Genomic DNA, 20,283 nt, shown 5'->3' with positions numbered 1-20,283 from the left:
GCTCCCAGGAACTGGCGGAGGGAGGCTGTGTCTGAAAACAAAGGGCTGGATCCCTGCATGGTGAGACTCCCATGGGTACCCTGCTGAACTCACGCTGCCCCCTAGCGTGATGCATGGCCTCGCCCGTCTTGCTCTGCGGGATCGGTTGCCGGGGGAGGGGTTATTGGCGGCTGCGGGGAGCGTCCCTCGCAGGTTCGCTGTAACCTTTGTTTGATTTCTGTCTTTCAGGGCGGGCTGATCAACTTCGAGAAGAGAAGGAAGGTGAGAACTGTTCACGGACAGCCGAGCTTTCAGCTTGAGCACAGCTGGGTTGGAGGAAGGGGCTGACTTTGTGTATCCTGGCAGCTGGGGTCCTACGGATGCCCCCGCCCAGTTGGGGATGGTTTGCCTCCCTCATTCTGCAGTCTGTAGCACTGAGGCTTCAGTAGCTGGCTTGGGGTGGTTCCCCAGGGCTCTGATTCCACGTGGGGTGCCCGTCTAAGACCGACATCCCTCCCTCGTGAGGGTCTGGTCAGCCAGTAGGAGTGGGCCTCATTCTGTCTCTGCCTGGATTCCCGGCAGGAGTTTGAAGTCATCGCCCAGATCAAGCTGCTCCAGTCGGCCTGCAACAACTACAGCTTCACGCAGGAGGACCGCTTCGTGGAGTGGTTCCACGGCGTGGAGCGGCTGAGCGAGGCTGAGAGGTGAGCTGGGCCCGGAGCCAGGGGCTTTAGCTGCCAGTCCCTCTGCAGGGACCCAGCACCTTCCTCCTCCGGATGGGCCTCCAGAGCGTGGGCTGTTCTGCTGCTGCTCTGCTGCCTGGACCCAGAGAGGGACCCTTTGTCTCCTTCAAATCCAGGTTGCTGAAAATCTGCTGCTGAGACCTTAGGCCTGTTGCTCTGTCCCGAGCAGCCTCCCTGCAAACCCCAACGCACTGGGAAAGGGTGCAGGGCTGGGGACCCTGCAGACTGACTCCCCCAGAACAGGGGCAGTCAAAGCACCTGGAGCCTCCCCTCTCCTCGGTTGGCAGGCTGAAACCCCAGGCCTTGGACCACGATGCCACCTTGCACCCCAACTCCTGACGCTGTCAGAAACCCGCGGTGGCCCTAATGCTGCGGGTGGGCTCCAATCTGTTCCCTCCCCGGCACTGTTAAATGGCTAGCTCTGGAGGGGGCCCCCAGCCTCACCTGGCTGAATCTCTGCTCTTTCCCCCTCTCCTAGCTATAGCCTCTCGTGTGAGATCGAGCCCCTGTCCGAGTCGGCCAGCAACACGCTGAAGGCCAAGAAAAACACAGGCATCATCAAGCGATGGAGCGAGTGAGTCTCCCTGCTCTGGGCCCTGGGGAGATGGGCTGCCCAGAGCTAGCGGCCAGGCCGTGGGGGGGTGGGATTTGGGTAGCTGCTGGCTGGCATGTCTCCCTCCAGCCCCCTGCTCTTGACCCAAGGGCTGCGGGTGAAACCCGCCACAGCAGCAAGGCTGAGAAGGGCCCCAGCCTCCCGCCTCGGGGCAGCAGGATCGGCTCCAAGGGGAACGAGTCTGGTGGCCCAGCCTCGTCCCAAGCGATGCCTCGGCAAAGGCTGCGCGACAGGCAGGGAGTCAGGCCCAGAGCCGGCTTGGACATTGGCTGGGGTAGAGGCCGTATCTCCATGAAAACGGCTAAAGAACCAGGCCCGGCTCTGGCACTAGCAAAGGGTGCTGTGAGCCAGGAGTGAGGGGCGATGGCTGAGCTGGGGGAGGTTGCTAGGGGGGTGTCTGGTCGCATTGAGCCCAGATGTTGGGCCCCGGGACAGGGATAGCAGGGGTTGCTGCACTTCAGGCTGGGGGTGCATTAGCACTTCTTGGTTGTGGGGCCAGGGTGAAGGCTCATGGTTACCTAAGGGAGCTGATGGAGCTGGAGTGCAGGCAGGACCCCGGGATCTTTGCGCTCTTTATAGAGCAGAGGGAGCTGGGCCTGGGGCACAAACTGCAGGGGGGTGGGTGCTGTGGGGCAGGTGCCCCGGCAGGGGGGTGCAGAGGCTGCAGGGGGGCATGGGGCGGGGTGGGTGCCCTAGCTGCATGGTGCATGTCAGCTTTGTTCCCTCCTGACCATGTCTGTCTCCGCCCCTCTCCTGCAGCCGGCAGGTGCCGAGCGCTGAGCCCTGTGCCAGCGGCAGCTCCCATTCCAAATCCTTCGACCAGCTCAAGTGCGGGCAGTACCTGTGCAGCGGGGACACGGCCGACTCGGTCAGCGTCACCTCCGCTGGCTCCAGCAGCTCCGACGTGGAGGAGATCAACATCAGCTTCAACCCCGAGTCCCCCGACTGCCAGGAGAAGAAGGTACGGGACAACTCGCTGGGCTCTCCTCGCGCCCAGGCGATCCGGAGCCAGGTGCGCCCATTGCAGCCCCGCCTCTCCCCTGATGGCTGGGGGGTGGGGGTTCCCCACCCGCGTCTCCTAAAGGCTGGTTCTAACCTGGAGCAGATGGGAGGTCGAGCACCTCCCCTTCCGTCCCTCCTGTCCAGGGCACGAGTGGGGGTTGTCATTGGGAATTCCGTGCCTCCAGCAGAACCCCACCTTCCCCAGCTCTCATGAGCTTCCTCGGCCCCGGGGGCGCGGCTGGGGGATAGACACCCCTTTCCTCTCTGGATCGAGGTGCTGAAGCTGGTGCTTGTCCCTCCTTTCCCCCAGTTCTGGGAATGCACCTCGCTCTCTTCCCTGGACACGTCGGGGATCGGCTCTGGCTCCAGCAGTGCCTCCTCCTCCTCGGTCTCCTCCACCCCGGTGACGGCCTCGCGCACCCACAAGCGCTCCGTCTCGGGCATCTCCAGCTATTCCTCCCTCTCCCTCCCCCTCTACAACCAGCAGATCGACGACTGCTGCATCATCCGGGTCAGCCTGGCCGTGGACAACGGCAACATGTACAAAAGCATCCTGGTGAGCACTGGGTACCGGCAGCGCATCCGGGCGGGAGGGGGCTAGTCTGGGCTGGGGAGAGCCTGCAGCGTGCCCCATCTCAGAGCCCCGTGGGGGGGGGGGGGGGGGGAAGAGAGTTTGATCCTCGCGGCACCTCCTGGCAGAGCTTGCAGCGGGGATTGCTGCACTAACAAGCAGGGGAGCATGGGATCCGTCTTCAGCCTGGCAGCCACTTCTGGGTCCTGGCCCCTGAGCCCTTAGGGTGACCAGACAGCAAGTGTGAAAAATCGGGACAGGGGGTGGGGGGTAATAGACATCTATATAAGAAAAAGCCCCAAATAGCGGGACTGTCCCTATAAAATCGGGACATCTGGTCACCCTATGAGCCCTGGATGATGAGCGCTCTCCCCTCGCAGGTGACAAGCCAGGATAAGACCCCTGTGGTGATTCGCAAGGCTATGGCCAAACACAACCTGGATGGGGACCGGCCGGAAGACTACGAGCTCGTTCAGATCATCTCCGAGGAAAGAGGTACCTAGGGGTTCTTCTGGTGTCCCTCACAGCTTGAGCTGCCCGTCTTACGCTGGGGTCTGTCTACACAGCAGCTGGGAGGTGTAATTCCCAGCTCGGCGAGACGTACATGTGCTAGTGCCCTAAAGTAAGACCTAAATTTTAACAGGGAGAGAAACAGGAGGTCAGATTAGACGATCACCACAGTCCCTTCTGGCCTTGGGATCTATGAAAACAACAGCCGGGGCTTGGGCTAGTGACGCGAGGACAGACCTCAGATCTCCGGTAGGGCTGGACTCGGGTGGCTAGCCCCACCTGCTGGGGCTACACTGTTTCAGCACACTAGCCTGTGTACGTCTGCCAGCTGCTGTGTAGGCAGAACCTGAGCTGGGGCTGTCCACTACTCCTTAGAGGGGATGTGCCCCGCAGGGAAGGAGCTACTGGAGCTGCTTCTGCCGTCACTTCCTGGGGAGAACGTTCTCCTAGAGTCCTAAAAGAAAGGATGGCCCGGGGCTCAGGGTACCAGCCTGGGCTGCTGGCAACCCAGATCCTGTTCCTTCTCCACCACAGACTTCTTGTCAGGCCTTGGGCAAGTCGTGTAGTCTGTGTGCCTCAGTTTCCTCATCTGTAAAATGGGCCCTACCTCCCAGCTGCTCTGGAGCCAGAGAGATTCCCTGTGATCCCTCCCAGCGGCTGTGAGGCAGCCCCATGCTGTTCTCCTGTCTGTCGGGGAGGTGAGCACCAGCTCCATTATGCTGAGGCTGCAGCACTCGGCCAAAGTTAAATGTGAGTCGGTGGCAGAGCTGGGGCTAGGACCCAGGGGCTCCCTCGGTCCCCACATACCCTGTGCAGTCCCAGCCTTACTCTTCCTCAGCTCCTGACTGCCTGCTCCTTCCCCTTCCGCGAAGGCAGCCAGAACCTGGCAGAGCCCGTGGGTGACTTAACCGAACTCTCCTTGCAGAGCTGAAGATCCCTGACAACGCCAACGTCTTCTACGCCATGAACTCTGCTGCCAACTATGACTTTGTGCTAAAGAAGAGGGGCTTCTCCAAGGGCGTGAAGATCAAGCATGGCTCCAGCTCCACCTTGCCCAGGATGAAGCAGAAGGGCCTGAAGATTGCCAAGGGCATCTTCTAGCCATGGCCTGGCCGTGCCCCTTGCTGACTGGGCTTTGCGGGCAGCCTGCTCTAGGCCTGGCTGCTGGTCTGTCTTAACGTCACCCAGCCTGGGTGAGGGGAGCAAGTCTCGCCCGCGAGGAAGGGTGACACGCTCTCCTGGAGCTGAATGCACGGGTGTGGCTGTGGCCTCTCGGTCGAAGCCTGCGTTCCGATCCGGTGTCTCTCCTACACGCAGGAGGGTTTTTAACGCCTTCCAACGTGCGATGCCGCTGTGGCCATCGGGTTGCCCAGAGCTGGGACCTGCCTCTCTGCCTTAGGTGCCTTCTGTTAGAGCGGAGAAGAGGACGACTCACCAAGGGCTCCCTTCACCTCCCGCAGGAGCGGCCACGCGCAGGGAGTTAAGGGACTCGCTGGAGCGACAGAGCTGCGCTATCAGCTCTCCAACGGGGTGTATCCCCTCCTGTGCTGAGTCGGGCCCTGCAGCCACTTTACCTCCTGTTCCCTCGTTCCCCTTGTGGGTAAACTGGCAGCATGACCATTTTGCATCGTCCACCTGCCCCTGGGGAGCTGCACTTTGCCTCTGGACCGTTCCCCTAGGGGAGTTAAACTGGAAAACACGCAGCTGCTGCTCCCTGGGATGTATAATCCCATCAGTGGAGCAGTCTTGGTGTGATGACCTGGCCAGTGGTTTTGGCGGCTTTGTTTTTTCTTTCTACTGATCCTCTGGATCCTCCGGGTTGGACTCCTGTGTCCCCTCAGTGCTCCATCACTTTCAAACCTGCACCAAAGATCAAATGCCAGTGTCTCTTCGTGGGCAAAAAATACCCAGCCGGAACTGCCATCTGAGCCAGGAGGGGAGGAACCAATTTCTGTACAAACGTCTGTAAATAGAGACTTTCTTTTTGGTTGGGTGGGAGAGGAGCAGCCGTGTGGGGCTGACTGCCCCCGGCTCCATCCACCCAGCCCCCAGAAAGTGCCACTTATCTTGGGCTTTAAAAAGACTTTTTTAAACATTTGACAGTGAAGGGGAGGGGGAGGGGAGAGAGCAAACTTTTGTAAAAACAAACCCCTGATGTTTACTGAATTTTTTCAATATTTATTGGTTGTAAATAGGACCATCAAACTTGTACATTTTTACTAACCCCTCCCCACCCCCCGCTTGTCTTTAAAGTTGCTGGGAGCCATCTTTGTAATGGCTGCGTCCTGTTGTGTGCAGGGGTGGACATTTTTCCACATCCCTTTTGTTTCTTGATCACTAACAGGGCATTGCTTCAGCAGGGGAAGAGAAAAAGCCGAGTTTTTAAATCACTGAACAAAACACTCCCAATGGGGGCTCTTTGTTGCTCAAGCCCTTTCCTGTTTATGCACCTGCCCCTGCCCATTGTAGCAATGCTGGTGTATCCCACCCTGCCAGCTCTGGGAGCAGACAGGCCCTTTCCTGAGCAAGCCTGGAGCAGCGCTAGCCCCTGGGAGCTCCGGCTCTTAGGAGCCAGTTCTGTAGAACGCTGGTGGAAGTTGCCCCCTGAAATGCAGGTGCTGTGACTTGAGCCGCGCCGGGAGGAAAGCTAAGACACAGGGCTGTAGAGGGGGAGCAAAGCAGGGGTAGTGTCAAGCTGCAGGGAGAAAGGGGAAGGATGCTCCTATCATAGCACGACTATCCAACGCCTGTTGACCTTTCACAGGACCTGCCTGCTCTCTCCTGCCCTGCCAGGAGAGACTGTTGGATGTCTTGAGCTGCTGCTTCTGAGCTGGGTGGTAACTCCTAGCAGGGGCTTTGCCCAAGAAGGGTCTAGGGCCTGTCACGCTGCTGCTTTGGGGTCTGGCCTGGGCACTTTGTAAAGGGTGTTTGTTCATGCATCTGCATGGGCCTAAGTTCCAGGAAGTGACCTCTCTGCTCAAACAGCTGCTGGATGCTTCCACCCCCCCGCCCCCTTTGCTCCTGCACATGAAGGGAGCCATGGCCTCCTTGAAGCAGGAGCCTCTCCTCTCTCCATGGCTTTCTACAGCACCTGAGCTGCTCCTGCTACCACCTGTCTGTGGCCCCTTTGCCAGGCATAGCACTTAACAAGCTGGACCTCCTCTGCTGGAGGCTGAAGGAGCGACTGCACGGCTGTGCTGCAAACCGAACCCCTCCAGCCTGTCCCCTCCTTACCGGAGGAGTATTGTAGTACCACAGGAGCCTGCGCCGTGCTGCCCTGTTGGCTGGGAAGAAGAGATCCTTCGCCTCCAGGCAAGGACTCTCTGCAGATCAGCCAGCCTGCAAGTCTAGGGCGTTCCCTTACCCTACACTACGCTGTGGCAGAAAGTGCCTAAATGCTACCATCTTGTGGGGGCGCCCTGGCTCCAGAGGATCCTACAGGGTGAACCGTCACTGTGAAATATTCCCCTTACCTCCCGAGGAGAATGTGAATTTGAACACACGCATGCACACAAATTGACCCCACCCCCACTTCCCTCTCCATTGTACAGCTGCTAAGCTTATGTACTGCTCTGTGCCTGAACACACGTGCCCACTGCTGAAATCAAAGGCAGGGCAGGGTCGACTTACCTGTCTTTCCAGGTGGGCTCCGCACGCCCCCGTCGCTGGATGTATTATATGTATGTATTTTGTAACACGACTTCAATGAAGGAGCACACAGCAATGTAATTAGTCTTTGGAATAAAATACCAATGTGCAAATGTCACAGCCAGGAGGCTGGATGCAGTTTGTCCTCAGGTGCTGGCCTGACCCGAAAATGGGAAAGGACAAAGGCCTGTGAAGCCCTTGGCTTCTCACCAGCCAAAAGAGGAGCAGGGAGGGACTGGAGCCTGCAGTGATTGCTGGAGTGAGCGAGTGACATTGTATTGCTGGGGAAAGTGAGGAGCTGAGGCAATTGACAGGATTTGAGTCACTACCCTTTTGTCTATTACTAGCAGGGCTGCTCTTTCAGAGGGGAGCAGAGATGGGCTGGTGCCAGAGAACTATCTACTTCTCACCTAACCAGTCTGGACCCCCAGGTTTCCAGCACTGAAGTACCATTGCATTAGGCCACTGTGCCACTGAATCCAGCAGCGAGAGCAAAGGAGGATGGTCAGGACCTGACAGCTGGTTGTAGCTCTACCACATTCTGGAGTAAGTCAGCAACATGCTGGGCCCCAGTTCCCCATCTGTAAAACAGGGCTAACTATCTAGTTAATACGGTAATAGAGATTTTTAGTAGGGTTAGTATCATGCCTGCATGAAGGCTTAGGGCCAAGTAGCATTAGTGAACTGATCTCATCTGGTGTAGGGCAGTGCCAGCTCTTTCTAAACAGGGCTCTTCTGTTGCTGAGGACTGTCAGTGACACCTGCATGAAAGACCCCAATTTCAAGCAACCCCTTTAAAGTAGCTCGGTGCAAGGCTTGACCTTTACGCAAAGAGCAAGTTACTAGGCCAAGAACATGTTGCAGGTTTGATGAATGGTTCCATGCAACAGGTGCCACCAGGTATATTTTTTCACAGAACAAAACTGCCCAGTAAATTAGACCCCAGCTCTTAATGTTCTTATGGAAAATTCTGTTGCAATAAGTAGACTGGAAGAGGCCAGGAGGCGCAGCTAGAAACAAGCATTTAATCAGAATTTGGCTAGTTTTTTTTTTTTTTTTTTTACAGAATTGGTTGATTGGTTTGTTGGCCTGGCTCTAATCCAGGAAAGTGGAAGAAACGTCAGGCAGGTTCTGGTAGACCGTATTCCAGAACTGCACGTAGGAGGCTCTCAGACTTTGCTTCACCGAATCATAGTTGATGTCACTGTTGATTTCGAGGTAGTAGCTCTCCTCCCGAGTGTAGGGTATCCACCCGATGGGCACAGTAGACTCCCCTTTGTTGGGGTCACTGAAAAAGCAGACAAAACAGCTGGTATTAAATGCAAAGCTGCCAAGGGCCTCACAGCCCAGACAGGAGGCGCTCCCGGTAGCTGCACCCAGCCTCTAGGGTTTCACACAGGTCAGCCTTTCTAATGGTCCATAAACCTGGGAGAGGGAAGCACTTGCCTACACTCACGAACATGAGCAGCAGTCTGGGAGTGAGGAACTTGAACATAGGCACTTACGTACCTTGGGGTTAGCTGTCACAGGGCTGCTGGGCCGTGATGGGAAGAGAAATGTGTATGTGGGCACAGTGAATTACCACAGTGCACATCCAGGTTTACACAGGAACACCACTACCTCCATCACCTTCAACTGAAGACCCCAGTTCAATGTGTTTGCCATTCCCCTATAGCAGGTGGACCTAGTGGCCACCTACATGTGGGTGGGTGCTGCAGGTGTGACAGCAGGGACAGAGTTCCCCCCCTCCCCCCTCCTGCTGTGGGTAGTGTGGGAAGATTGCTCCCTGGAATGTTGCAGCAAGCTGTGCAACGGGCAGGGCATTGCCCCCCACAGCCTGAGCGCCTTACCCGGTTCTGGCAAAATTGGTCCAATAAGCAATCAAGGCCTTTGAGACAGTCCTGTGCTTAGGCCAGTAGCCCAGCGGGGTGCTGAAGGGTTTCCCAAAGACGTATTGAATGTCATCTGCGTGGTCTGCCCCTACCCAGCTGGGGTACACAGGCATTCGAGAAGGCTGGGAGAACACATAGGAGTAAGTCTTGGCATTCCTGCACAAACCAAAATAGACTCTCAGCAAGTGAAGAGGATATGCACCAGCATTGCTCCCTATGCACAAAGCCAGACAGATAATATTGGCACTGGAAGAGGTTTGGTCTTGCAAGATACATGCAGACACAGGCACTGTCAGATTAAAATCTTACAAACACTTGCCCTTCTGTTTTACCATGACCACCTGGACTTGAACTATACACTTATCTTTTTAAATGTTTTCAGGGCAGTGAGAGTAAAAGTTTATTTTTACAAACAAAACCAAATTTGACCCCAGTGTCCCTAAGAAGAGACATTCATGGCTGAACAGAGTCACCAACCTACCAGGAGGGTGGATAAAAATCAATTATTTTTAAAAAGTAGGTTTATTTTTAAATAGAAAAACCTAATTTGAAAAGACAATATTAAGGCTTAAATTTACTCTATATAGTTTAAATGATTAATAGATTAAAGAATATTAAGCAGTATATATTTGCTCCCAAAGTTTTAATGGAAATCAAACCACTGAACTGCTGGAAGTCACTGGCTAAGCACCTGGAACCAGAGTCTGTTGCAGGGCTAAACCAGTTTTTTGACAGCAGTAGCCTCTTCTGAAGGTGCAGAACATTTCCCCCCCCCCCCCCCATTTCAGTTTATTCAACTGGCACCACTCAAGGACTAGCTCAATCCAAGTTGAGAAACCAACTGGGAGTTGAAAAAGCAGGAATGCTTGTTTTCCTGTATGACTAAAAATGAGGTGAAAGGCTGAGGCCTAAACTTTTGAAAGACCAGCAATAATCAGTTAAATTCACTAACTACCCTTGATACTTCCTTTAAAAACAAATCAGTTTTAAATACAAAACACGTTTTAATAAACTGACAGAAAAAAGTATCTAGCCCATTTAAAGTAACTTATTTAACTAAAAAAATTTTTAAATCCTGGTTCTGTGCATTTAATAAAATTTCAGTTTCCATCCAAATGCAGCTTGACACAGCTACAAATATTAATCATCTAGCAGATAAGAAATGCATTAGTCACCCTTTTCTAAAGTAAAAATGAAGAATCTGAATAACTGTGCATGTTAAGCTATATTATTGCTTAGAGGTACGGTGTAACCTCCTGGGAGCAAGAGAACTTTTACACTTAATTTGGTACAATTCAACGTGTTTGAATGGTTACCAAGCACTGAGAATCAACCTTTCTTTAGGAAAATAAAGTGCAAAACAGGATTCAAATGAAGGTTTGCAGTTTGCTGATTTAAACCATGAGTAAAGTAGTTGAATCACTGTACTCTGCCTCCAGGCCCACCACAACCCTCTCGGGCTCACCTGGCATTCGCATTATGCAGAGCAAGCGCCCGCTGCGTGGGAATCAGGAAGATGTAGTCGGTCTCCAGGTCTACCACTGTCCTTTTCATGACCTCCTGGTCAGGGTTGTCATTCCACAACTGGGTGTAGAGGGAGAATGTGGTGTTTGCTGCCTGCATTCCCTTCTGCAGAGTCAGCCCCCGCACCACGTTATAGACCTCATCTCTGAAAAGAGACACAACATCTATTAACGAGGGACTGGCTCTGAGCTCAGTGCTCCTAGCAGCAGAGATACGATGCCTTCAGGCAGCAGGCTGCCAGTTCAAGTCCAGCTCAGGGGTGACTGCAGGTTACCATCATCCTATGACTCACAACTGGTAGCTCAACCTTCGGCGAGGCTTGCAGCCTGGGAAGACAGCTGGAAGCTAACCTTGGTGTAGCTGGTGAATGTGACTGTCACTTCCAGCCCTGCCTAGGTTCAGTTCCTGGCTCAGAGGGATTCAGCTTCTCAATTTTCGATCCCTTTTCCAGTCACGAAGAGCAGGAAAGAGCCAGGGGCAGTTGGAGCCCTCTAGAATGCTACTCTCTAGAGGTCCTTGTGCCCAGTGACTTGGTACAACTGTTGCCAACTGAGGCAGCCCTGTTCTTGACACTCTACTTGTGAAGCCAAGAAACCGTCACTTTCTGGAACGCAGGATGTCTGACAGGTGAAGGACCCAAAAGCCCTCACCCAGATGGTTGGGGGGAGAAGCCACGAAGTGTTTGAAAGCTGGAGGAAAAGGGGAGAGTTCTCCTTTCTAAGCCCCTGGCTAAACGGTACAAGAGGCAAAGATCCAGGCTGGCTCTTGGAAACGCCTCTCTGCCCTGCCATTGCATTCATATGCTATCAGCCTTGGCCCAAGCCTTTCACATGGCAGGAGCAAAGCTGGCCCTAAACAGGTGCTATTTTGGCCCAGGTCTGATCTACAGCAGTTCTCAACCTTTTGTATGGGTGACCCCTTTCACACAGTAAGCCTATGAGTGTGACCCCCCCTCCTCCCCGCCGCTTTTTTATGTTTAACACTATTATAAATGCTGGAGGCAAAGCAGGGTTTGGGGTGGAGGCTGACAGCTCAGACCCCCCCAAGTAATAACCTTTCGCCCTGATCTCTGGGATTGGTGGTGTTATTGACATGGTGCCCAAGCCAATCATTGCATTGCCAGTTCTCAGGTGCTCTACTCATTGGTTGTCCCCTTTTCTACAAAAGCCCAACTTGCTTTTCCTTTCCCTGGCTACGCCATTAAGGGCGGCTGCTACTTACGCCGTGATCGTCACAAGTGGGCGGTTGATAGCAGGCATGTCAACGCCAGCGAAGATGTGCCCGTCCATGTTATTTATGCCCGCAATGTAGTCAATGTCTGCAGCGTTAGCGAAGAGATTCTCTGGCCGGTCTGGGAGGAAATCTCCATCAACCACAGGAGTGAAAGCCAGGTAATGGACTAGAGGATCTGCAGGAGGGAAGAGGAAACAGAAATCCACTACGCATCTGTGAGAGGAGCCAACAGCCCTCTTGCCTAGCGTGGCCTGCAGCTGCTTTGCCACAGGGAGCTTCTGGATGAACAGGTTCGATGATAGCCTGGCGCCACTGAAGTCAATGGGAGCCTTGCCACTGACTTCAGAGGGGCCAGAATTTCCCCCGTTACATAGTGGAAGATAGGTATATACTATAGACCTCTCACCTAGCACACCCTATGGCTGCCTTGCACAGGGAGCTTCAGGGTATATAGTGCAAGACAGGCTTCAGCCAAATATCACAGACACTGCATTAAGGTGGCGGGGGGGGGGGGGGGGCTGAACAGCAGACATCATAGGTCAGACCAGCTAACTCGCCCAGCCAAGGCTACAGAAGATTGGGGCTTGCTCCTCCAGTCGTTCCAGCCGTGTTCCCCTACTGCCAGAAGAGGCCTAGCGCAGCAGAGGATTCAGATGTGGGACTACAGGGCAAACGTTAGCAGCAGTGGGGACAGCGGGCTAGCAAACAGTCCTGTGAAAAGCTAGTCCTGTATTCACTGAATTGGCAAACATTTCTCCACCAGCTGTACTGGGAGTGGGTCTTGCTGGCTCATATGCCCCACCTAGTGGCCCAACTGAAAATTGCAGCGCAGTGAAAAATTTTTAGCATTGCTCCTGAGTTTCACCGGATATAAAGTGTGGTACAGAACTGGACAGGACAGCTGTCTCCAAGGGATACAGAGGTTGTGTTAAGCCATGCCACGACTACCTGGGTAGTGCAGCTCCACTGTGCTAAAGAGAGAGGCATCTTTTCCAGCATGATCAATCCCAGTCAGTACAAAACGTACTTTATTGGACTGGGGGCTGACATCTTCCCTTACCGAATGATCGTCATAATGTCCCATCTGCTCACTGACTGGGCTCTGTGGTCACGCAACACCCATCCCCCTGATTCCCATCCTGCTAGCACCCACCGACTCACATGGCAGGTTGACCATCTCCAGGTGGTAGGCCAGCGTCACAGCCTGGGGATCGGTGACCCGGAGGCAGTTGCCCAAGGCCGTGGTGTTGTCAGTAGGGCAGCCCACCTTCTCCGCAACCTGCGAGCGAGAGAAACCACCATGGAGTTACACTCAGAGCCAGTGTTGGCGCAACCAGCCAGGAAAGGGGGAGTTTCTTTTTAATCCTAGAGGATTTTGTTTGCAAATCTCCAGCTCTATGGAGTATTGTGCCGCTCTGAACACTTTTGGTTTTGCTCTTGCTCTTGCTTATTAAATCACCCTCCATTTTTCACATGCAAGACCGACCTTTAACTGCCGGAAGTCTGGCCAGGACAGCGGGCCTCAGCTTGGCAGTATCAGTGTCTCTCTGAATCCAAAGGGCTTGGATAACTGGAGCACCATTTGTCCTCCTGGAGCTGTAACTACTGTGCAGCGTCTCCCAGGCTCAAATCTGACAAAGACCCTGGGAAACTCTTGCCTCAGGACATTGCCCGGCTTCTGGAGTCCACTTTACCTTGGTAGCCCAGAAGAGAGGGTTCTCCTGGATAGCCCAGGGGCACAGGCCGACACCGCTTTGGCTGATGGCTCGTTTGATCAGCCCCTTGTTGTACGGCGATAGCGTCTGCAACATGGAAGAGGAACAGGAAGGTTATTTGGTATCGAGTCCTGAAAAGATCCTTCCGTATTCTGGTACGGCAGAGAGCTCCAGCCCCCACCCAGGCTTTACATGAGGCTCAGAAAAGTCATTAGCTCTTTTCAACTCTCAATGTATTACAGGGTCTCGGGAACCCAGGGACTCAATCTTCTAAACATCAGGCAGCTAAGGTGCTCAGATATAGAGCCAACAGGGCAGTACAAGAATCCCTATAGGAGAATAGGACTGGGGCCGAAGATAAAGAGATGCTATTACAGCAGGGGAACCTTAAGGCGGGACATCGCTTGGGAAAGCAGCACCCTCCAGATCTGGAGGGTTTAGAAAGGGCATTTCTAAATCAAAGCTGAGAGAGCAGTTGTGACAAAAACAATTACTTTCTCTATGCAGAGTGAGCTGCTCAAAACGGGATGTTAATTAGCCCATTGTGGCTGGACCTACTGCCCTCCCAGGACAGCACCTGCAGTGAGAAAAGACCAGCAGCTGTGATGGGGCAGTTTCAACCAGTCACAAAACGGAGGGGAAAAGGAACCCCACGATGGCCCATCAGCAATCGCACACCTGTAACGAGACGCTGACGGCACCAGCCGACTCCCCGAAGATGGTGATGTTTTCTGGGTCACCCCCAAAGGCCTTGATGTTTCTCTTCACCCACGCGATGGCCATGTGCTGGTCCTTTAGCCCGTAGTTACCTGGCCAAGGGAAGGCATGTACATTTCAAGGAGGAGAGTTGAAGCAGTGAGACTCAAAGCCCGCCCTGCCCCACACCCCCAGCTCCACTCAGTATCAGACCTGGGGTTAGAACTCAGGAGTGCCTGGCTCCTGAGCTCATGTCTATACGTTTTGTGAAACTGTGCGTTCAAACAAGGGCTTTTTCCCTCTCAGCACCCACTGAAGCGAAGCCAAGATCTTGTGCTGGCAGGCGTTCTCCCCAGCTATCACTGCAGTATCTTAACTCTGCTAACCATCTGGTCAGATAGGAGAGACAAGATGTGCTGGGGGAGAAAAGACACTTGCCTCAAATACCCAATCCACTCGCAGCCTCTGCTCCAGGTATAAACTTGGACCCTCTCATCCCTTGAGAGAGATCCCTTTTGCCACATTCCCCTATATGGAGTGAAGGAGGCACCTCGCCGTGCGTGTGTGTGTGTGAGAGGGAGCAGGACATGAGAGAGCGCAGTATGTTGTGTGAGGGGAGCGTGGTGACAGGAAATACCCCAGCATGAGCGGAGGTGGCGGGGGTGCAGAGTGGAGGTCTCTGGAGCAAAGTGAAGCAGCTGCCGTACCTGGAACACTGGCATCCCCCGTGCTGAGGAACCCCAGCGGTCCCACTCGGTAATTGAAGGTCACCACGATGACCTTTCCTCGCACTGCGACCTCCTGGCCGTCGTAGAGGTAGTTATTGAGGAAGTTAGCGCCCTGCCCGCCTCCCAGGAGGAATGCGCCTCCATAGATCCATATCATCACCGGCAGATTTGTGGACACTGTTGGGAGGAACAGACCAAACGAAGTCAGACGAAAGCCCTTCCTTGTCCAAATGAAACCCAAGCCCCTCGATGCCACGTAGGCAGGATACCACCTGTTGGGCCCATTCACCAGCAAGTATCGCCTCACTCAGGCATAAGCCAATCTCTTGGGTGAATATAGAAACATCTGCCTCCAGGTCCACCTGACCATAGACACAGGCAGATGATTCATCATGACAATAGACTTAGGACTCAGCTACTTTGCTCTATCGGGGCTAAAGAAGCCTGGGGCAGTGCGGAAGAGACACCCAGCATGGAACTCCAATCCCTACTCGCCAAGAGAAGCACAAGCTCTCTATGGAAACGGGTTCAGTGGTGTCTCTAGTATCACCATCCATCCTCCCAGAGCCTGCAAGGAGGGTCATTTCCACAGAAACAGTGCTTTGCCCGGGGGGCTGTAGCTGCCATAACCCGCGGAGTCCACTGCTGCCTGTGGAGTTGGGGAGAATACATGACTGCAGACTGACAGCCCCAGGGGAGTCTGTCAGAGATGGGCAGCCAAACACAGAGCTGCTCAGACCTGGCAGGCCTGCAGAGAACCTTCTCCCTAATCGCCTCATGTTACCATCACGCCTGTACCTCCTTTCCTGTCTTGAGGGATCCAGATGTTCAGATAAAGACAGTCCTCGCTCCCACGAGTACCGGTTTGGGTGAGTGTGACCTGCATGCAACGGTTTTTGTACTCCTTGGCCTTCAGCGTACCTACAAGGAGAGAGAAAATTACATCCCACTTTAGAATCCTCGGCTCCATCCTGCAGACCTGCGACTCAGGTCCTGTTCCCGGCCCTCACTCACCACCATGGCATTGTTTCCAACTAGCAAAACAGCTGTGATGAGACACCCCTTTTCCCCTTTCTAACTGGCCGCTTCATACCCACGAGACTGCAGAAGCTACAACCACTTGAAACTTGAGGGAACCTTGGGAATTGTGGCCACAGAATCTGCAGGTGCCTAGCTTTGTCCTGGCACTTCCGCCCAGAGAGTTCCTGTCTACAATCATCATCCCTTCTAACGGCCCAGACAACATCTTAGTGACATTCACTTAGTGAATGAAAGCAACACCGGCCCCAGCTCCTGCACGCAACATGCCCAGCTGATCACCCGAATGAAAGTGCCATATGTTACTGCGAGGGTAAGGTATGCCATGGAGAAGGGCAATGACAGAAAAGAGGAACAGGACTTTATGACATTCATGAGGGTGGAGCAAAATATATCCCAAAATAAAATCATTGGTAGCCACCGTTGACCAGCAGGGGTATGAAAGCCAGAGCCTCTCTCAGAGGAGGCCTCTGTGATACTCAGCAAGATGGCTAATGCAGTATTGGGAAAACAAACCAGGCTTCCAAAATGGTATGAGAATTAAAATGTTCTGGGGGTGAGGGCAGAAAACAAGAGACATTCTACATGTGTCTTACCATCCCAGCCAGGATGTTGTTGAGGGTCTTCAAAACTCTTTGGAGGAGCAGCAAAAGGGATTCCTCTGAAGATATCGATGTAGTCACCAAAGAGACCCAGTTTTTCATTGACGCCCTCAACAAAACCTCCTTCAGTGTGCACCACGCCCAGCTAAACACATGGCAAGAGGAGAGAGGGGACAGCAAACACCTTCCCGTGAATGTAGATAGGAAGAATTCACAGCAGGAACACAAACCGCCCCAAGATGCATTCGCTATGAAAACAGCATGTTTGCACAGTAGCGGTGTTCCTAACCAGACTTATTTTACATCAACTGAAATAGCATCCTCTGAAGACTTTATAAAATTAATGACCACCACATTCTATTAATGAATAACTTGCACTTGTGTTCAGGATTTTATCCAGCAAGGACTTCTAAGCGTTTTACAAATATTAGTTGGTGATACATCCTGACCCCATTTTACAGATGGGGATACTGAGACACAGCAAGGAAGAGACATGAAGTCAAAGGGAGTTCCAGCAAGAAAGTTTTGAACTAAATGTTCTTTTATGCACTACTGAAGATACCAGCCTGTTCAACATGAGTCTTTTATTCACAAGCGTTGGGATTTTTAATGAAGCTTAAGGGAGTCAAGCACCCAGATCCCCTTGAATATCAACACCTATTGGGATTCTCAATGGAGGCTAAGTATCAGACTTACCCCAACTGGCCACTTCAGGGGCTACAGAAGAAGCGAGGTTGACTCATAACAAATAGAACTGGACCTTAAATTACTCTGCAGAGAATCTTGTAGTCAAGATATAACAGATGAGATGCAAAAGGTAAATGTTTGCCACCACCTGCTGCCAAAATTATCACAATGGGCTCCCCAGTATCCAGCCAGGAGCTGTACAGAAGAATAATTCCTACCCTTCAACGTTACTGAGGAGGCATGAGCTGCTCAGTGCTCAGGGAGACACAGCAGAGAGGAGAAGGCTGGGTGGCTCTTGTTTCATTGGATGAAAGCTCCCCAGATACCAGTAAGGGGAAGATGAGCATTGGCAAGAGAAACAAAGGCCAGCCCCATTCAAACTCTCTGGGTACACGTTAGCTGTCTGCACTCAGTAGCTGGAATTTCCCATTTCCATTACTTACTTTAGCCAAAGTTAAAAACAAAACCAGCCCCTTGCTACTTTGCCTTCCTCCTTCACCACAGCCCACCCGTACACAAGCGTTGTGGCCAGTGGATCAACAGTTTGCAGAATGCTTCCCTGTCCCTCACTTCCCTTCCTGACATGCCCATTCAGACTCCTGTGGGAAGACCATAAGACAGGGCTCTGCCAGACACAGGATGTGGAATATCCCTTGTGTAGCTACTCTGCAGGCTGCCCTGCAGTTCCATCGCTTTCCCGAATTCTCAAAACAGTACAAAGGAGTAGAGAGAACAGTAAATTTGTCCCAAATGAATGTATAATACTGAAGAATAAGTTGTAGCTTATTTTGTTTGTATTTGATTCTAGATATATCACACATAAGGTATGCTTCAACTCCGATACCATTGTAAGCAGCCCTTTCTGTGCGCTTGATCAAAATTTTCTCAAATGCTCTCTTTGGGTTGGAACTTTCCACATTTCATCTCACCGTATCTAAGTGGTTCACTGTGCTGGAAAGTTGACTTAAGGTCTGTTCAGCTACTGACGTAGGCAATCGGTGGGAAAGAGATTCAATTTGTTTTATTTAAAAAAAAATATCGGCAGCAAAATTAAATACAAAATTAAAACAGATAATTAAAAACAAACCACTGTGGAATAGTTACATTGTGCCTGAACCTAAATGCCTGGCACACCCAAAATTCCCACTGATTTCAATGAGTTTTGGATGCACCAAGAATGCATGCAGGATCAACGGTATGTTTGAGAATATATATTTTAAAGTACATTGCAAATAAAAAAAAATTGTTTTGTTATATTGTTGCCTGCAACTATTGATTAACTCCACAGTGCTCCAGGTATATTTTTGGTATCTCTAAAGTGGCAACATTTAAAAGATACTGAGTTGTGTAAATCAGTATTGAAAAACACTATAGCGTCATAGATAAAGTTGTTTCTGTTCTTTAAATCCTGGTCAAAAGGGGAAAAAAATGCAAAATCCATGTTAATACAACGGGGAAGTTGCAAATTTGAACTCATGAATCAGGAAGCGCAAACATTAAGATTCTAATGGCAACAACGAATCACCCACACCTACCCCTTAATAGTATTTTCAATGGCTAAATGTAGAACTCTGTATAAAATAGGTGTAAAGTTTCTACTGGAATGTTAAAATGAGTATTTCCCAAATAGGTGTGCGTTCAGATTTGCAAACTTTATGTTGCAGTACCAACAAGGTTTCCGCACTTAATAGATTCCTCTTTCCTTACCCAGAAAAATGAAGAGGAAGAAAGAAAAACCGGAAAGTGGAGTGCAGCAGACGATGGTTTATTTCGGAGAGGTAGTAGGCAATGAGATATACATTAAAGAAGAACTGCAAAGGAAAGTAGCAAGGGGACACAGCCCTTTCCCCCCTTTTGCAGGTCACCTTTAATAGAAGTCTTAGATAACTATCCAAAATAGCTACAACAGATGTTTTCTCATCTAGCAAAGGCCATACAAAACCTTAAAAGCACATTTTTCTTCTAACCAAGCAGCCTGTTTTCACGCTAACACAATTTACCTTTACACTGACTGTTATGCATCAATGAACTACCTCATACTTACTGTTGTAGCCCTTGCTACTCCAAGGTAGCAGGCTAGGGCAAAGCACAGAACCTCCCAATGACACATGATGCGTGCTGGACAAGCCTGTCCCGGCATGTATGCCTATATATACTGTATAGGAGTGCAGATACTGGCATATGCCCACGCAGCTCTGCGTAACGCCCAGCTCGCTGCCGTGTGCACCAGTGGAGATCGCCCACACCTGCAATTCACCTGTCTGCAGCCAAATCTTTCATTTCACGGTGGAAAATGTAGATAACTGGCACTAGCGTATGAGAGACTTCCAGCTGTTGCTGTTATGGGCTGGAAGCCAACCTTATCATGAGTTCCATGTCTATAACAGTTCTATGGGGGAAGGGGAAAGACTCCTTAAGAAGGCCCATCCATGTACGTTACATTTAAAGTTAGGCTAAACCATGCATTAGCAGGCAGGCAACAATCTTGCACTGATTGGGGATTGGAGAATATAAGACTCAGTAGGTCCCAAGAGTTCTTTAATTTCTCTGATAGAATGCCAGAAATTCAGCAAGCAACAGCATGTTCATGGCTAGAGGTCCCAGCCTCCAAGCATCTGAAGCTTTGTGTTTCTGTCTCCCGCACTCTCTCTTGATGAGCAGAATCAAAAGCTGGCTGATGACTGCAAAGTTGTGGGAGTACATTGCCTGGCAGGGACCACATACATCATCATGGAGAAGTGAATTACTCACTGCCATGGAAGTCTCTTCTAATTTGAGTTCCTTCCTACTGCTTTTCTTTCCAACTTCTCAAGCTGACTGAATGCAGAAGATGCAGTCAATGTACAAAGAATATTTTATTCCCACTCAGAAGAGCAAAAGGCAACTGCGAGGTATGGAGTGCCTTCCTGAACTTCTCTCTTGCCTTTACCCGTCGAGCTGAGGATGTGAACCCAATCAGTGCATTTTACGGGGAAGAACAAACACAGAAATCCAGTTCAGGTTTTTCTCCTTACTTCAAGTGAATTACCAGTCTGACCTGGATCTTTGTCTCAGTTTATATCTGACCACCAAGTAAAAGTCAGTTTAGATGAACTCTTTTAA

General features: G+C 51.8%; 2 protein-coding genes across 8 annotated transcripts in view; one reads left to right on the top strand and one right to left on the bottom strand.

The window, feature by feature from the left end:
• Nucleotides 1–7,184, top strand: part of RALGDS (ral guanine nucleotide dissociation stimulator) — a 101,234-nt gene extending 94,050 nt beyond the window's left edge. For 3 of the 7 annotated variants that reach the window (XM_024210401.3, XM_024210400.3, XM_024210396.3), the window contains 7 exons: nucleotides 229–261; nucleotides 562–683; nucleotides 1,201–1,296; nucleotides 2,095–2,347; nucleotides 2,648–2,893; nucleotides 3,289–3,403; nucleotides 4,344–7,184. In XM_024210401.3, the coding sequence (XP_024066169.1) occupies nucleotides 229–261; nucleotides 562–683; nucleotides 1,201–1,296; nucleotides 2,095–2,347; nucleotides 2,648–2,893; nucleotides 3,289–3,403; nucleotides 4,344–4,519 (1,041 nt within the window). In that variant the 3' untranslated portion in view covers nucleotides 4,520–7,184. The remainder of the gene's footprint in view (nucleotides 1–228; nucleotides 262–561; nucleotides 684–1,200; nucleotides 1,297–2,094; nucleotides 2,348–2,647; nucleotides 2,894–3,288; nucleotides 3,404–4,343) is intronic. The other 4 variants (XM_024210402.3, XM_024210399.3, XM_024210397.3 and 1 more) reach the window with 4 other exon arrangements.
• Nucleotides 7,185–8,123: 939 nt separating this feature from the next.
• On the bottom strand, nucleotides 8,124–17,814 carry CEL (carboxyl ester lipase). The gene is made up of 10 exons (XM_024210395.3): nucleotides 16,489–17,814; nucleotides 15,653–15,775; nucleotides 14,834–15,031; nucleotides 14,109–14,239; nucleotides 13,410–13,517; nucleotides 12,877–12,994; nucleotides 11,704–11,890; nucleotides 10,424–10,627; nucleotides 8,917–9,114; nucleotides 8,124–8,354 (listed from the first exon to the last, which is right to left on the bottom strand). Exons 2-10 carry the CDS (start codon nucleotides 15,738–15,740, stop codon nucleotides 8,162–8,164), a joined length of 1,425 nt encoding a protein of 474 aa, XP_024066163.2. The 5' UTR covers nucleotides 15,741–15,775; nucleotides 16,489–17,814; the 3' UTR covers nucleotides 8,124–8,161.
• Between the last annotated feature and the right edge of the window lie 2,469 nt (nucleotides 17,815–20,283).

The sequence above is a fragment of the Terrapene carolina genome, unplaced genomic scaffold (genome assembly GCF_002925995.2).
Source record: "Terrapene carolina triunguis isolate 2854851 unplaced genomic scaffold, T_m_triunguis-2.0 Scaffold238, whole genome shotgun sequence".
Taxonomy (NCBI): Eukaryota; Metazoa; Chordata; order Testudines; family Emydidae; genus Terrapene; species Terrapene triunguis.
Note: the sequence above shows the minus strand (reverse complement) of the source record. Positions and strands in the feature narration are given on the sequence as shown.

What these genes read in the sequence shown, in the direction of transcription:
- CEL (XM_024210395.3), bottom strand. Translation starts at nt 15,740, where the DNA reads ATGCAGGTCACACTCACCCAAACCGGTACTCGTGGGAGCGAGGACTGT. An exon ending in CTCTCTTCTGGGCTACCAAG is followed by an intron (nt 12,995 to 13,409) that starts GTAAAGTGGACT and finishes TCTCGCTCGCAG; the next exon opens with GTTGCGGAGAAGGTGGGCTG. An exon ending in GGAGATGGTCAACCTGCCAT is followed by an intron (nt 11,891 to 12,876) that starts GTGAGTCGGTGG and finishes TCCCTCCTGCAG; the next exon opens with ATCCTCTAGTCCATTACCTG.